Below are 15861 nucleotides of genomic sequence, written 5' to 3' on the forward strand. Positions count from 1 at the left end.
AGCACCTGTGTCTATTTCAGAGGTCCTGAGTTCAATTCTCATTACCCATGTGGTGGCTCCCAACCATCTGTAACTTGTAGTCTCATGGGATCAGATGACCTCTTCTGGTGTACAGATAGATGTACATGCAGATAAAGTATCCACATAAATAAAATAAACAAATATTCAAAAAAAAAAAAAAAAAAAAAAAAAAAAAGTACCAGGGCTGGAGAGATGGCTCAGTGGTTAAGAGCACTGACTGTTGTTTTTCCAGAGGTCCTGAGTTCAAATCCCAGCAACCACATGGTGGCTCACAACCATCTATAGTGAGATCTGATGCCCTCTTCTGATATATCTGAAGACAGCTACAGTGTACTCACATACATTAAATAAATAAATAAATCTTTGTTTTTTGTTTTTTTTTTTTAAGTACTAAGAAGATTCAAAAGGACAGGAATTTAAAGTACACCCCAGCCCACCAGTGATTACAAACAGACTGGGCTATATGAGGCCCTATCTCAAAAATCCAAAACCAAATACAAAACCAAGATTGAACTTGTTTAGATTTTTTTAAAAAGATTTATTTATTTTATTTATATGATCATACTGTAGCTGTCTTTAGACACAGCAGAAGAGAGCATTGAATTCTATTACAGATGGTTCTGAGCCACCATGTAGTTGCTGGAATTTGAACTCAGAACCTCTGGAAGAGCAGTCAGTGCTCTTAACCACTGAGCCATCTCTCCAGCCCAAACTTGTCTAGATGGTAATTCCAACAAGCTGTAAAAAACTTGACTGGTATTTGGTATAAAACTGTCAGCTGTCTTTGCCGCACCCCTTGTTTAGCAGATGTTGAGTAAGTCTACGTAAGACACAGATGTGAAGACTGTCACGGGACTCAGCAATCCACTGCTGGTGATAGTGGGTACAAGATTAAAATTGACCACAAAAACTAAATTTGGAGGACCAGGACACATGGCTTTGTCACACTAGTGCTATTTTCTTTATTTCTGTGCATTTGTCAGAATTTCCATAATAAAACATTTCTTCAAAATGAATTGTTTTGATATTGTTATATTATAAAACATCAATTACTCACAAAGACATATTGAAGAAAAATAAAATTTTGGCTGTAGCATTTACTAGTGAATTAACTTATATTTTGTAGTTACTTAGACATCATTTTTAAAGACTCTAAGGTACTGCAGGTTAGTAAGATCAATGAGTGACCACAAAATGTTAGAATTCCAGAACCAAATCAGAAAAGTCTGATTTAGTAGTATCACTTCTAAGTCAGGGAGTGCATTCTGAAGCCAGAAAAACCTAGGTTTGTGTCCTAACTGTACTGTTGTATCTACTAGCTCAACTGTCTTCTCAGCAGATCAATTCCTGTGGACAATGGGAAACAGGCCATAAAGTGGGATAATAAGATTCCTTGATAAGGGCTGGCGAGATGACTCAGTGGTTAAGAGCACTGAGTGCTCTTCCAGAGGTCCTAAGTTCAAATCCCAGCAACCACATGGTGGCTCACAGCCATCTGTAATGGGATCTGGTGCTTTCTTATGGCCTGCAGGCATACATGCAGGCAGAACACTGTATATATTAACATATATATATTTCTAAAAATTGATTGTATCTGAGATTCAAACTAACACTGTACCAATCAAGGTACATTACATCCCAATTTTTTGCTTTAAGATTATTCTTTAAGATTATTGCAACTTAAAATGTCAATGTCTGAAAAAATATATTTTTTTCTTTTAAGTCAGAGTCTCTTGTAGTCTAGGTTATCGTAAACTTGGAATGTAGGAAAAGGTCAGCATAAATTCTGAAGGTCCTGCCCACACCTCCCAAGTGCTGGGGTTGCTGGCAACATGGCTATGGCCAGGTAAAACCAGGTACTTCTAACACATCATGAAGAAATACTGAGACAAATTACTTTTGTAAAAAATGTTTATCAATTCTATTTTTGTATAAAACACAAGGGAGAAAGCTGGCCAATCAACACATGGCTGTGACCACAGGGAAAGGGACTTATCAAACTTCGAGAGTCTAAAAACATACAAATGTGTCTTTTGTCTACAGCAATTGTCTATGCTTTCCCACACACCGCACTGGTACCGTCTGCCCCAGTTACACACAGTGAGGAGAGCAGGTCAGTGACTCACAGCCTAAGCAGTTTTCTGCTGTCCCTTCTTTCCGATCAGAGACTTGTGGATGTGCGGGATCACACCTACAACACAACGTGCATGAGTTATTGTTAATAACGTTAGTTAAATCTTAATGCTTTAATGCTAAAGTAAAAAAACAATTATACCAAGGATGGAACTTGTGTAAGACCCTTCCAACTTGGATCCTACTGACCCCATAGGAACCTGTGAGCCCTTCTACAGGAACAGTAAAGGAGGCTAACACAGCTATCCTATCTGTAAGGTATGCTCAAAACAGTGACAACTACAACTCACCTCACACACTTAAGATTCCCAGTCCGTCCTGCCACGTCTATCACACTAAGCAATTGCTCAGAGTCATGTTATTTCTCTAGCATATTTCAAAAACATATGGGGAAGTATTTTAAACTTAGGTTTGAAGTATTGCATCCTTTAAAAACAAGCTAAAATAAAAATAGCACTACATGTTACAGGAGAACAAGTATTTACTCAGATCACTATGTCAAGAAGCACAGAGGGCCCAGAGCTATAACTCAATTAGTGTTACCTGTAGCATTTATGAGGGCCTAGGTTCACCCCATCACTACCAACAGAACTGTAGTACATTTAACACTTGTGGAGTTAAAATCCATATGGTTTCTAGTTAACCATTCAAATACAAAAGACAACTGAGCTGAATATTAGAAATAATCTAGGCACGATAATACGTACCGCCCCCGGCTATGGTCGCCTTGATGAGGGAGTCCAACTCTTCATCACCTCGGATCGCAAGCTGTAAGTGACGTGGAGTGATGCGCTTTACTTTGAGATCTTTAGAAGCATTACCTGCCAACTCCAACACCTACAATTCGTCATAGAATAACACAATTAGGAAAATAGTAGTTTCCAAAGGTAGGAGAACGACCGCTCTAGTATCTCCTCAGAACCCAGTTTTTCTATACCACTATATGGGTCCTTGATGCTAAAAACCTCCTACTGGTTTCCCTGGACAAAAACAGAGAAACGTGCAAAAATCTGCTTCTTTTTAAAAAGTTTTTTTTTTTTTTTTTTTTTTTTTGTTGCTTTTTAAAAGTCAGGGCATGCTGTGCAGCACAGCCTGGCCTTGGGCTCAGTGATCTTTCTGTCTCAGAATCCTGGGTTCTGGGATTAAAGACAAGTACCTGCCATTATGCCTGGTACACAAAAATCAAAGGATTCACCAAGAGTCTAAATGTGAACATTTAGAAGTCATATATCCTGATATATTAATATAGTCAATTTTTGCTGTCTATATAGACAAATTTAGTAAGTTTATTTTCCATAACAGCTGGAACTTCTTTAACATTCAGAAAAACAAAACAAACAAAAGTTCCTTTGGAGAAGGAAAAGGTTGTCCATGGCAGGCTGGCCTTGAACTTTGGTCCTACTGGTCCTATCTCCCAAATTCAGAGATTATTATTATGCCTACCTGCATAGAAATCCTTTCAAATGTGAGCTCTATAGAGCTATAAGCAATAGCAAGAAGCCTTTTATTCTATAGTAGAAATTTTATTTATTTTTCTTTTGTTTTCCCAGGCTGGCCTTGAATTTACTATGTAGCCCAGGATGACAAGGAAATTCTTTGTAACCATTCCTGTCTCCATCTCCAAGAGCAAGAATTACAGATATACACCATCACTCCAAATTCATGTGGTACTTGGGATTAAACATAGGTAGGGCTTCATGTATGCTAGATAAGTACCAACTAAGCTGTATCCCTACTCATATTTTAAGAAACTTCAAATTCTAGTCAGCCACTACAATGTACTGTTGTTTTGTTTTTGGACACTGGGTCACTTTTTGAAGCTGAGGCTGGCATTTCTTTTGCTTTAGACTCTGTAATTTTGGGATTAGTTTCCTAGTCAGTCTAGCTGCTAACACTACATTTATCGTATGTCTTCACATGTATCAGCTCTACTGGTACTGTTACATCTTTGATAGAAACCACAAAAATAACTCCATAGAGAACACTCATTTAAGCAGAGCACAAGACAACATCACACATCTGAATCAAGTACTGGGCAAGCTTCAAAACTTCCCAGTGCCTTACCTTGGGCATCTAGCTGGTCTAGGGTGAGCAGACCATACCTGATGCATACCTGCAACAAGTATGCTTTAAAAGCTCTCCAACAGGTTCTAGTAAAAGCCACAACTAAAAAAATGATCCCTCTAACATAAATTCTTGGATTAGGGTTTACAATTTTACCTCTACTATATAACAAAACTCCATGTTTTTGTTTTTTTGACAGGGTTTCTTTATGTAGCCCTAGCTGTCTAGACTGAGTATAGAACTCAATCTGTAGACTAGGTTGGTCTCCATCTCAGAGAACCATCTGTCTCCAAGAGCTGGGTTTAAAGGTGTGAGCTACCACCACCAGGTCAAAACTTCAAATTTAGATACCTAGAACACATTGACTTAAAAAAACACTATTTGTGTAGCACCTGAATTTTTATTGGACTAGTGGACAAAAAGACAAATGTAAAACCAAACCCCTTTCTGCAATCCAGAAGTCACAGTTCATTCTGACTGTTGATACATGTAAGACATGATACTTAAGGCGGCTAGCAGTGACAATGACACTGTACTGACAACAGGCTGGGTCTAAGAATAAAGGGTGATTGATACTTTAAAAGCATAAAACTAAAAACACAGGGCCTCACACAGCTATCTTGTATCGACCCTCTCACTGAGCTGTATTTGTAAGAAGTCTAATGCTACTCTAAAAACTTTAGCCAACCATGAGCGAACATGTTATCTCGGTCACCTGGTGACTGACTGATACAAGACTACAAGACAGGCCAGGGCAGCCTACAAGACTGCCTCAAAGAAACAAAGGATGGTCCCACCGTTGGCAAGGTAGCTCAGTAGTTAAGAGCACTAGCAGCTCTTCCAGAGGGTCCTGGTTCAATTTCCAGAACCCACAGTGGATCATTAACCATCCTTAACTCCAGAACCAGAGTAAAGTATCTGACACTCCTTTGGTTTCCGTAGACACTAAATGCAAACTGTACTCAGACATACAAGAAGGTAAAACACAACAACAAAAACTCCTCAAAGGACTTGAGATGTAGAGCAGTGCGGATGGTTCTCTAAATCATAAGGTCTTGGGTTCGATCCCAAGTACCACAAAAAAATAATAACTGAAAATGTGAGTGTGGAAAGGCCTCAAACAGTGTGAGCTATGACTCTATGTGCCACAGCACTAGTGAACGAGAATACCTATCTTTCTAGAGACTGCAGTGATGAAAATCTGAGATAGGATTAAAGAAGAAAGCGTCTCAACTAGTATCAAAATGCCCCCATGAAACCTCTGGTTTAACATAGCAAAGCTCAAACTACCCACAATTCCAAGTTAAAGCTTGAGCAGCATAATGAAATGAAGGTAATGACAGTTGATGGACATCGCACCCACCCTGTTCAGCTTTGTTTCCTATCACATCTTCCACAACTCAGAATCTTCTCTGCCTGCCTGCCTGGCTGTCTCTACTACCTGACTTGCTACTCAATTACTACCCTGGCTTGGAACGTAGCTAGCTATCAGCACTTCATGTCTTCTTATTCATTTCCACAGGAGGGAGAAAGAAAGTGGTGGTCTATGACCAGCATATTAAGAAGTCTTGCCAGTCATCGGTGGTGGCACATGTCTTTAATCCCAGCAGTCAGGAAGCAAAGGTAGCGGCAAGTGGATCTCTGAGTTGGAGGCCAGCCTGGTTTACAGATCAGGTTCTAAGACAGTCAGGGCTACACAGAGAGACCTTGTCTTGAAAAAAAAAGAAAAAGTAACTCAGCTAAGTGAAATGTGAGGCCAATCTGTAACCATGAGAGGACTGCAAACTCCTCTGCCTGTTATATCAGAATGTGTGTGATTTTTAGTCTGTCTGTTGCTTTTCGAATAGTCTTTCCAGTTAGCCCAGGATGGCCTCAAACTCACAATCTTCTAATTTCAGCACCTGAATGCTAAGACTACAAGTACCTGCCACCATGCCTGGCAATATAATTCTATTTATAACTCTTTACAAACTAAGAAGTCATGCTCTATCCATGTTTTGGGTTTTTTTTTTTGGGGGGGGGGGGTTGTTTTGTTTTGTTTTCTTGAGAAAGGGTCTCATGTACTCCAGGATGGCGTTGAATTCACTATGTAGCCAAAATGACTTGAGTTTTTGATCTTCCTGCCTCCTCCTTTGAAGTGTTGGGATTACACTATCCCCAGGGCTTCATGCATGCTAGGCAAGGAGCCTGGAACATTATCAATGAACTAACATATACCTAATAACTTAATTAGTGGAATATTTATTTATCATGTTACTTAAAAATATGGTTTGCTGGCCCACACTTAAATGTAAACAAACAAACAAAAAACTGCAAATAAACAAAAAACAACTACACCAAGACTCTTTTAAAATTGATGAGATGGCCTGGTCTACACAGACTTCCAATTAGCCAGAGTTACCTTGTCTCTACCAAACCAAATCAACAAACAAACTTCTCCAAATTATGCAGAACACAGAGCAAGTTCCAAGTTAGCAAAAACACAAAGAGAAAGAAAAGAGGAACACCCAGTGTGGAAGTGTATTTCTGCAGGCCCAGCACTGGGGAGACAGGAACAAATTCCAAAGTTCAAGGTCATCCTCTGGTAAGATGGAGTCTGGGGTTGGACTGGATGATATGAGGCTCAAAATAAATAAAAGTGGCCAGCTGGTGGTGGTGCACAATTTTAATCCCAGCACTCTGGAGGCAGAGGCAGGTGGATCTGAGGTTGAGGCCAGCCTGGTCTACAGAGTAAGTTCCAGGACAGCCAGGGCTATAGCAAAAATGCAAAAGAACAAAAACGAAAGCACATTAGACTCTGCAGAAGTGCTCTCTCTCCACAGCAGTCTCAGCCACTGAGTTCAGAACAACCTTTTGGACCCTGAGACAGGACGTTCTCCACAAACCTCAGCTGTGAGGTACTCCAGAATTGCGGCACTGTACACAGCAGCAGTGGCGCCCACCCGTCCATGGCTTGTGGTGCGAGTCTTCAAGTGTCTGTGGATGCGGCCCACAGGAAACTGAAAGAGAGATGTCTTGTTGGGAAGTACTGCAGAGTTTTGACAATATATGGTTGAGTGAAACTAAATGTTTAGCCATATTACAAGCCAAATTTACTTGGCAATGATCAATTCTAGGGCTTATATGTGCTGTAATCAGCCCCAAATTTGAAATTTTGGACAACAGAGTTAAACTGTAAAATCATAATTACACCATGCTGCTATCAACTACATGTTCAACACAGCCCAATAACCACAACCATATCTAATCAATTCTTTCACCTGAAAGTCACAGGAGTTTGAACCTCCACTATTTTCCTCTGACCCTAACTATTCTTTCCTCAATCTCAAAAGGTCACCTGGTTGTTAAGGAAAATCAATCCTAGCTTTCACTGTGAAGCTTTCCTTCAGAGAAAGTAATTTCCATCTGTAAAGTGATCTAATCCTACTGAAGTGCTCATACCCCAAGTTTGCTTATTTAGCATCTGTTTTAGTTCTCTGGAGTGGATCGTGGTAAGACAACCCAGGGCCTGGCACATGCTAAGAAGCTCTAACACAAAGCTACATCCTAAGCCATCACTTCACCTGCCACTTTACAGAAGCTATATAGCTACCTGTTTTTTTATTTTTTTTGTTTTTTTAATTTACTTATTTCGTGTATGTGAGTACACTGTAGCCGTCTTCAGACACGCCAGAAGGCAGCATCGGATCTCATTACAGATGGTTGTGAGCCACCATGTGGTTGCTGGGAATTGAACTCAGGACCTCTGGAAGAGCAGTCAGTGCTCTTAACCACTAAGCATCTCTCCAGCCCAGGTGCCTTCTTTTAAAGGCAAAATTCACTAACAAATCTTGGTTTTCTACTTTTTGTTTGTTTTTTGTATCTCACTGGTTGTCCTGGACTTCAATCTATAGAGCAGGCTGGCTTCTAACTAGAGATCTGCTTATCTCTGCCTCTGCTGAAATTAAAGACAGACACCACAACTGTCTGGCTTATGTGTATTTATTTACTTGTTTAAAATAGGGTTGCAGGCTGGAGAGATGGCTCAGTGGTTAAGAACACTGTGCTTTCTGAGGTCCTGAGTTCATTCCCAGCAACCACATGGTGGCTCAAAACCATCTTTAGTAGAATCTGATGTCCTCTTCTGGTGTGTCTGAATACAGCTACAGTGTACTCACTTATGTAAAATAAATAATCTTTAAAATAGGGTTGCATCTCAAGGCTGGCTTCAAATTCTCAATCTTCTCGCCACATTATCTGTATGTAGCACTGGTTTTCTAGCTATGTGTTATAATGTCCAGATACCTGCAACTCAGTTTTGTTACCGTGTCTCCCAGTACAACTTGGCTTCTCATAAATACTATTTTTTTAAAGAATTATTTGGCCTGGAGAGATGTCTCAGTGGTTAAATGCACTGACTGCTCTTCCAGAGGTCCTGTTCAATTCCCAGCAACCACATGGTGGCTCACAGCCATCTGTAATGAGATCTGGTGCCCTCTTCTAGCCTGCAGGCGTACATGCAGGAAGAATGCTATGTACATAATTTTAAAAATCTTTAAAAAAAAAAAAGGATTATTTATTTATTTATGTATGAGTACACTGTAGCTATCTTCAGAAACACCACAGAAGGAGTTGTAGCTGCCATCTGGGTGCTGAGGCTTGAACCTATGCCCTCTGGAAGAAATATCAATGCTCTTAACAGCTGAGTTATCTCTCCAGCTTCTATATGGTTTATATTTTATTTTGTTTTTTGTTTCTTGAGACAAGTTTTATTTGTTTAGCCCTTGCTGTCCTCAATTTGTTCTACAGACCAGGCTGGCTTTGAGCTCAGAGATCTGCCTGCTTCTGCTTCCTACCTCCCAAGTGCTAGGATTAAAGGCACGTGCCACCTACATGGTGGATCCATCCGTGTGTGTGTGTGTGTGTGTGTGTGTGTGTGTGTGTATTCAGGGAGGCCAGAAGAGGGCACTGAATCCTCAGGAGCTGGAACTACAGTCTCTTAAGAGATGGCCATATTGTAGGAGGTGGTGTTGTGAGCATGTACTCTTAATCCTAATACTCAGGAGGCAGAAGCAGAGGGATCTCTGAGTTTGAGGGTAGCCTGGTTTATAAGTCAAGTTCTAGGACAGCCAAGGCTACACAGAGAAACTGTTCTAAAAACTGCTTCCCCACAAAAAAGGAGAAAGAGGAATCCCTCCAGTTATCTAGGAGATCGAGCCGTGAGTGCTCTTAGTTGCTGAGCCATCTCTCTATGCCCTACTTATGTGTCAGAATAATCTATAGACGTTGGACCTCCTTCCCCCACCTGGCCCTGGGTACACAGGCACTTGGAGGGAAAGGCTTTACCCTGTAGTCCCTCTCACCCTCCTTTTCCTTCTTGGTTACTTCTTAAACCCAGGCAACAATCTTCACTTGACACAGTTTAAATGCACTTGAAGTAAATTCTGAGAACTTCAATAGTGCCCAGAATATACAATATATTCCTTTAGACTAAGTTCCCAGACTATGGGAAATGACTCAGTGTTAAGAGCACATACTGCCCTCACAGAGGACAGGGCTTGGTTTCCAACTCATACACGCAGCTCAGTCACTTCAAGGGGTCCCGAAGCCTTCTTTGGGTCTCTGCACATAGTGTGATAAATACATGTAGGCAAACACTCATGCACATAAAATAATAAAAAATAACTTAAGTTCCTATCTCTTTTCCTTCCATGTTACATAGACAATGTCATCCACTTGCTGAATACACACACACACACACACACACACACACACACACACACACACACACTGCTATAAACAGTCTCAAAGGAAAACCAGAGCTTTAAGTTTATAAGAATGAATAGTTACAATCTTGAAAGATAGGATAGTTTTAAAGATTTAAAGAGAGAGAGAGAGAGAGAGAGAGAGAGAGAGAGAGAGAGAGAGAGAGAGAGAGAGTGTGTGTGTGTGTGTGTGTGTTGGTCTATCAAACTCATCTGGAGCAAGTATTACAAGGGGCTGGGACCCTTCTGGTATGGGTGGTGGGAACCCAACTCAGGTGTTCTACAAGAGCAGTACACATTTTTTTAAAAGCTTTTTTGGGGGTGGTCGGGGGGCATTGAGACAGGGTTTCTCTGTGTATCCCAGCTGTCCTGGAACTTGTTCTGTGGAACCAGGCTGGCCTTGAATTCACAGAGGATCTACCTGCCTCTGCTTCCCAAGTGCACCACCACACCACAGGCTACAAGAGCAGTATATTCTTAAGTGCTAATTCAGCATTCCAGGCCCAAAAACAGATACCAATAGGAGGGAAATATCACCAATTTCATTAAGACATCCTGTTCCCTTATAAAATACAAAAATACAAAATAATGGCTTACTTTATAATTAAAGTATTAACCAGTTAATCTCAAACTCAAGGTCTGTCATAAAAAAGGGTATTTCTGTAATTAATGAACCATCTCTGTGTCATACATTACAAAGGTAAAGGAAATGACAAACTGTGACAGGGTGGGACCATTCATTACCTGGAGCCCAGCTCTCTGGGAGCGAGATACTGCCTTAGCCTTAGCCTTCCCGCTGTCTTTTCCAGCTTTGCCTCCAGCCTGGAAGGAAATAGTTTGGAGTTGAAAATGTTACCTCAGAAATGGTTATGAAACAAATTCTAGCTTTACTTTGGGTAAAGTATCTAGTAAAAGACTAAAACCTAAGATATCTAGGTCATCTCCTGCCTCACAGTCAGTACGCATATCTCCTTTTATTAACATAAAAGTCAAACATTAAACACTTCCTCAAATTTTATGATATCTATAAATTTAGATATATCTTGCAAATTTCTGACTGGTCATGTAAGCTGTTTTTTTTAGACATCGTTTCTCTGTGTAGCACTGGCTATCCTGGAACTCATTCTACAGACCAGGCTGGCCTTGAACTCAGAGATTTGCCCACCTCTGCCTCCTAAGTGCTGGGATTAAATGTGAGTGTCATCATGACCTGCCTACCATTTAACTTTTTATAAAGTCAGCATAACATTTCCACAGAAATTTGAGAATTTGGCTCTCCTGAGAGGAAAAACAAGTATATTATCAAAAAATTAGGTCAACCAAAGCCAATACTGAAAAGAAAAAGTGCATGATGTAACTCAGGATTCCATTTCTAGTTATTATACCCAAACAAGCCAAGACTCTGATGGGTACAAGTGCGTTATTACAACAGTAAAGAAACAGAGTCAGTAAGTGTAATGGACCGAACTGAAGCCTTGCTTCCTACATGGTAGGACTCTTTAGGTGGTGAGACAGAAATCAATGAAAAATGTTACTGATGGTTACTGGAGTATGTCCTTATAGAGTATATCCTTGGTGGCTTCCTGGCCAGCCAGGAAGTAAACACACTCTTGCTACCATATGCTTTGCCCAAGAATATGGGGCCAAGTGAGCATGGGTCCAATCATCTGAAACTGTGAGCCCAAGCCATTCCTTTTTCTTAACCTTTCTGTCAAATACCTGGTCATAGTGATGAGAAAAGTAAGTAATAGAGAAATTTGGTACCAGGAGTGGGGTTGCTGCCATGACCAAACTTGATCTGTGGCTCTTTGGACTGGAGAACTGATTAACAAGAGGAACGTGGAAGAGTTTGGAGATATGGGCTGTAAAAGCCCTGGGATGATATACACAGAACTCAACCAACAATTCTGGTAGGTTCAGAAGAATAGAGCACATTTAAAAATACACAACAAAGTTGATACAGGGATTCAGATGAGAATAAAGATTCTACTGGAAAACATAATAAGGCATTACATACTATAAACATATTCAATGTGTCATTATAATTGTTTATATTTTGTATATGTTCTGAAACTTTGTGGCAAGCTGAATTTACAGGTGTCACATTTGTGAATTTAGGGAGAAAATTTCAGAATTGCACAAGACCCAGTCTTTGGTATTGCTGTTTTTTTTTGCTGCTGTGAACAAAGATCAGGAGCAAAAAGCTCAATATTTTTTTAAATAAAAATGTAAAAAATATTATTTTTATCCTTTTATGTGTGTGTTGTGCTTGCATGTATGTCTGTGCACCATGTGTATGCCTAGCATCTATGAACATCAGAAGAGGGCAGTGGATTCTTCAGGACTGGTTGTGAATTGCCACATTAGTGCTGGTAATTGAACCTGGATCCTGTGAATGAATAGCAGTACTCTTAACCACTGAGCTATCTGTCCAGTTAAGCAGGATCATAAAAACCACTGTTGGCTACAAAAAAAAAAAAAAAAATGAGTTAAGCTGTTGGCAAAGAGAATGTGTTTGTTTAGGAGACATTAAAGATATGCCAAAGTCCAAGCGGGTGGCACAGCCTGTGTTCCTACCATTCCAGAGTGTAAGACAGGACTTTTGTGAGTCTAGCCTGAGTTACACAGGCCAGCCTGGGTTACACAGTTAAATTAGGCCCCTGTGGTAATTGGGGGTGGGGGACTGTCTGGGAGACTACAATCTATTAAACAACTATTTCCAATATATAGATTCTGGATACCTTTTAAAAATACACCAACAAAAGCAAACCTTACGAAAACAAACTGCTACTTAACCTAACATTCCAAACCACATAATCCTTTTAACTTTACATTTACAATAGGTGATGACTGAGAAATAGAAACAGAAAATGAAGACTACTCAGCCGTAGAAGTGACTGGCACTAACCTGACTATCTCAGCTCCTTCCCTGAGACTCACGTGTGGAAAGAGAGAACAGATTTTTGACAAGTTTTCCTCCAACCTCCATAAGCCCATCCATACACATACACAATAAATACATACTTAAAATAGTGAAACAATACAAAATGTCTTATCCTAAGAATTGTGGGGCTAGAGAGATGGCTCAGCGGTTAAGAGCACTGACTGTTCTTCCAGAGGACCTGAGTTCAAATCCCAGCAACCACATGGTGGCTCACAACCATCTGTAATGGGATCAGATGACTTCTGGTATGTTTGAAAACAGCTACAGAGTACTCACATAAAATAAATAAACAAATCTTTTTAAAAAATGTGTTACACTGCGCTCAGCTTCTTGGTTAAAAAAATTTATACACGGGAAAAGAACACTGAACTATACTTTCACTCCTAAAAAACCTGGAAAACTGGATCTCTTTTTATTACTCTAACTGACACACTTTTACTTATCAATTTTAAACATCTTTACCAAGGACAACCAATGCATGCAGGATTTTTTATTTTACATTAATGTTCATGTACTTTAAAATGGATATTGAAAACCTACCACTAGAATTTTTAAGAATGAAAAAACAAGGATCATGAAAATCAACTGCTTGAGCAAGTGAACTTACAAATAACCTGTGCTGCCTGTCAGAATACCTGCCCATAACCACCGGAGAACAACTACAGATGACACAGCTTTTCTAGCTCACAGTTTGAGAATTTTACAATCTGTCTATAGGTCATCTATTAAATGTCTCAGATATCATTATCAACATGAGATAAACTATTGTTATCTGCAGTATGAGAAACGATAGCCGGGGGTTGATTTTTAACTTTTCCTTAAAAGATTTATTTATTATATATAAGTACACTGTAGCTGTATAGAGAGACACCAGAAGAGGGCATCAGATCTCATTACAGATGATTGTGATCCACCATGTGGTTGCTGGGATTTGAACTAAGGACCCCAGAAAGGGCAGTCGGTGCTCTTAACCACTGAGCTATCTCTCCATCCCGATTTTTAACTTTTAAGCAAGAAGCACCTGTTGAAATCACCTGCCTTGTGAAAATGTAGATGAAACTCAAAGTAATAAAACTGATGTCACAAAGATTTACTAATAGATTTGCTCAAGAGACAATGACACAAGGGAAATTTAGCTAAAGAGGACTGCCTCCCAATTCTCCTAAAGATAAGTAATATACTAATCAGGCCTATTAAATTAAATAAGTGAAATTTAGGATGCTAGAAGGTACCGGATCACCAGGATGGACCACCCAGTTAAGACTCCATTCCCATGACAAAGGAGACAGAACTGATCACTCTGACCAGTAGTTAGGCCCATATTGCCATACCCAAAGACAAACCCAAGTTGGCAGCTTGTAATTCTGCAAGGTGGGAAAGATGACCCTCCGTACTAACTTTGAAAAAGAACGACAGTGGCATACTTAAAAATACTCCTGGCCATATGTAGCAATTGTGTAAATCTATCCACCTAAGTGGCCAGACATGCGATCTCCTGTCTCTGTTTAAATTGCTCGAAGTGTTAACTTGGAACCCGAAAAGACAAGTCAGGATAAGAGTGTCTGTCTTAAATGTACATAAATTAATAAGATCTTCTGTTGCAGGCAGGCTCTTGCTTGAGTCTTAGCCCAGCCAGACAAACGTCATTAAAGAGCTCTTCCTTAACTAATCTCTAAGTTCGTGGAGAGGGTCCTTATTGGGCAGGTATATTATTTTTAAAAGTGAAAGCATATTTCAAACAGGAATACCGACACAAACATAATCCCAAAATGAGAGCGTCACTCTCCTTCACAGTCTTGATGAAACGCTTAGGTCTCGGTTGCTTTTAGCACCTTCTTCCCCGGAATTTCAGAATGTGGCTAAAGTTTTGTTCACTTTCTTTCTTTAGAAGCCGCTTTCAACTAGATCTAAACTACAGAACGCAAAGATACTTTAAGAAGAAGCCAGGTAAATAAACTTCTATTTCAACCGGACTGATTGGGCAGGATCAGAACTCCTCTGATCCTCAGTAGGGGCATTACGTAACCTCAGAGCCACAGACTCAGAACTCGCACTGCAGCTGCCGGACCTCCTCCTACAACGCAGAACCCGCCCCCCTGCTTCTCCCTCCCGCGTCGGGCGCGGCCCCCCCAGGCGGAGTCCGGAACAGCGGGCACTCCCGCTCGGCCGCGTGACACCGCCCACTCCCGGCTCCTCAGGTGGAGGCGCCGTCCCGGGCTTCCTCGCATCCACTCCCCGCTCGACTCCGCACTCACCATGGTCTCGGCCGCGCGACGCCCACTGCAGCCCCGCGCCGCCGCCGCCGCAGCTCTCGCAGTCGGACCGCCGCAGCCAGAGCCGGACAATGCCCGGGGCCCGCCTCGCGCCGCTGCCACCAATAGCTGCTCACGTTGTTCGTTTGAACCTCGGCGGCGGGCCAATTGTACGCCTCCTTCTAGCCATAACCCCGCCCTCCCGGTGCCGCCTCCTTAACAGTTGTTTGTTTTTTGCACACGGCACCCGGAGGCGGGGCCTCCGACCCTAACATTGACACGCTCTCCGCCTCTCTCCTTGCGCGGAGTTCTGATAAACAGAAGAACGAACCAATGAGAGAAGAGAAAAACCAATGAAAACATTGCCGGCGGCACCGGAGGCGGGAGGCTGGGAACAACAGTTCGGCGAACCAATGGACAGAAGCAGTTCGGCACAGCTGTACCTTTCCCGCCCGTTTAAGAGCCCGCCAGACCCTATTTGCTTTGTTTTTCCTTTCAATTGCTACAAGTTTAAGAGGAACATGCAGCTAGCAGAGTCAAAGGTCTAAAGTGGAATTACCTTCCTGCAGAAACTATTGTGAAAATTTAGGAATATGTGAATAGCGTAGTCGGCACCAAGTAAAATCCTTTAGCTATCGCTGACCCACTCACCCAACTTTAAAAGCGTTATTATTTTTGTGATCATCATTGAACTGGGGAGATT

At 41.1% G+C, this 15861-nt stretch overlaps 1 protein-coding gene across 2 annotated transcripts; it reads right to left on the reverse strand.

Moving 5' to 3' along the window:
• Positions 1–979: 979 nt before the first annotated feature.
• On the reverse strand, positions 980–15260 carry H2AZ2 (H2A.Z variant histone 2). Of its 2 annotated transcripts, XM_080917666.1 has the most exons (5): positions 15162–15260; positions 10707–10784; positions 7104–7217; positions 2862–2991; positions 980–2212 (listed from the first exon to the last, which is right to left on the reverse strand). In XM_080917666.1, the coding sequence occupies exons 1-5, from the start codon at positions 15162–15164 to the stop codon at positions 2151–2153; spliced, it is 387 nt and encodes a 128-aa protein (XP_080773792.1). In that variant the 5' UTR covers positions 15165–15260; the 3' UTR covers positions 980–2150. The 2 variants fall into 2 exon arrangements, with proteins under 2 accessions (XP_080773792.1, XP_080773793.1); XM_080917667.1 differs by lacking the exon at positions 7104–7217.
• Positions 15261–15861: the final 601 nt, after the last annotated feature.

The sequence above is a fragment of the Micromys minutus genome (assembly GCF_963924665.1).
Source record: "Micromys minutus genome assembly, chromosome: 1".
Classification (NCBI taxonomy): domain Eukaryota; kingdom Metazoa; phylum Chordata; class Mammalia; order Rodentia; family Muridae; genus Micromys; species Micromys minutus.

Bases quoted from the DNA above. Each gene is read 5' to 3' on its own strand.
- H2AZ2 (XM_080917666.1), bottom strand. The intron at 7,218-10,706 runs GTAATGAATGGT...TCTCTCTTTCAG, and splicing joins CCCAGAGAGCTGGGCTCCAG to TTTCCTGTGGGCCGCATCCA. The intron at 2,213-2,861 runs GTACGTATTATC...GTTGTGTTGTAG, and splicing joins GGCGACCATAGCCGGGGGCG to GTGTGATCCCGCACATCCAC.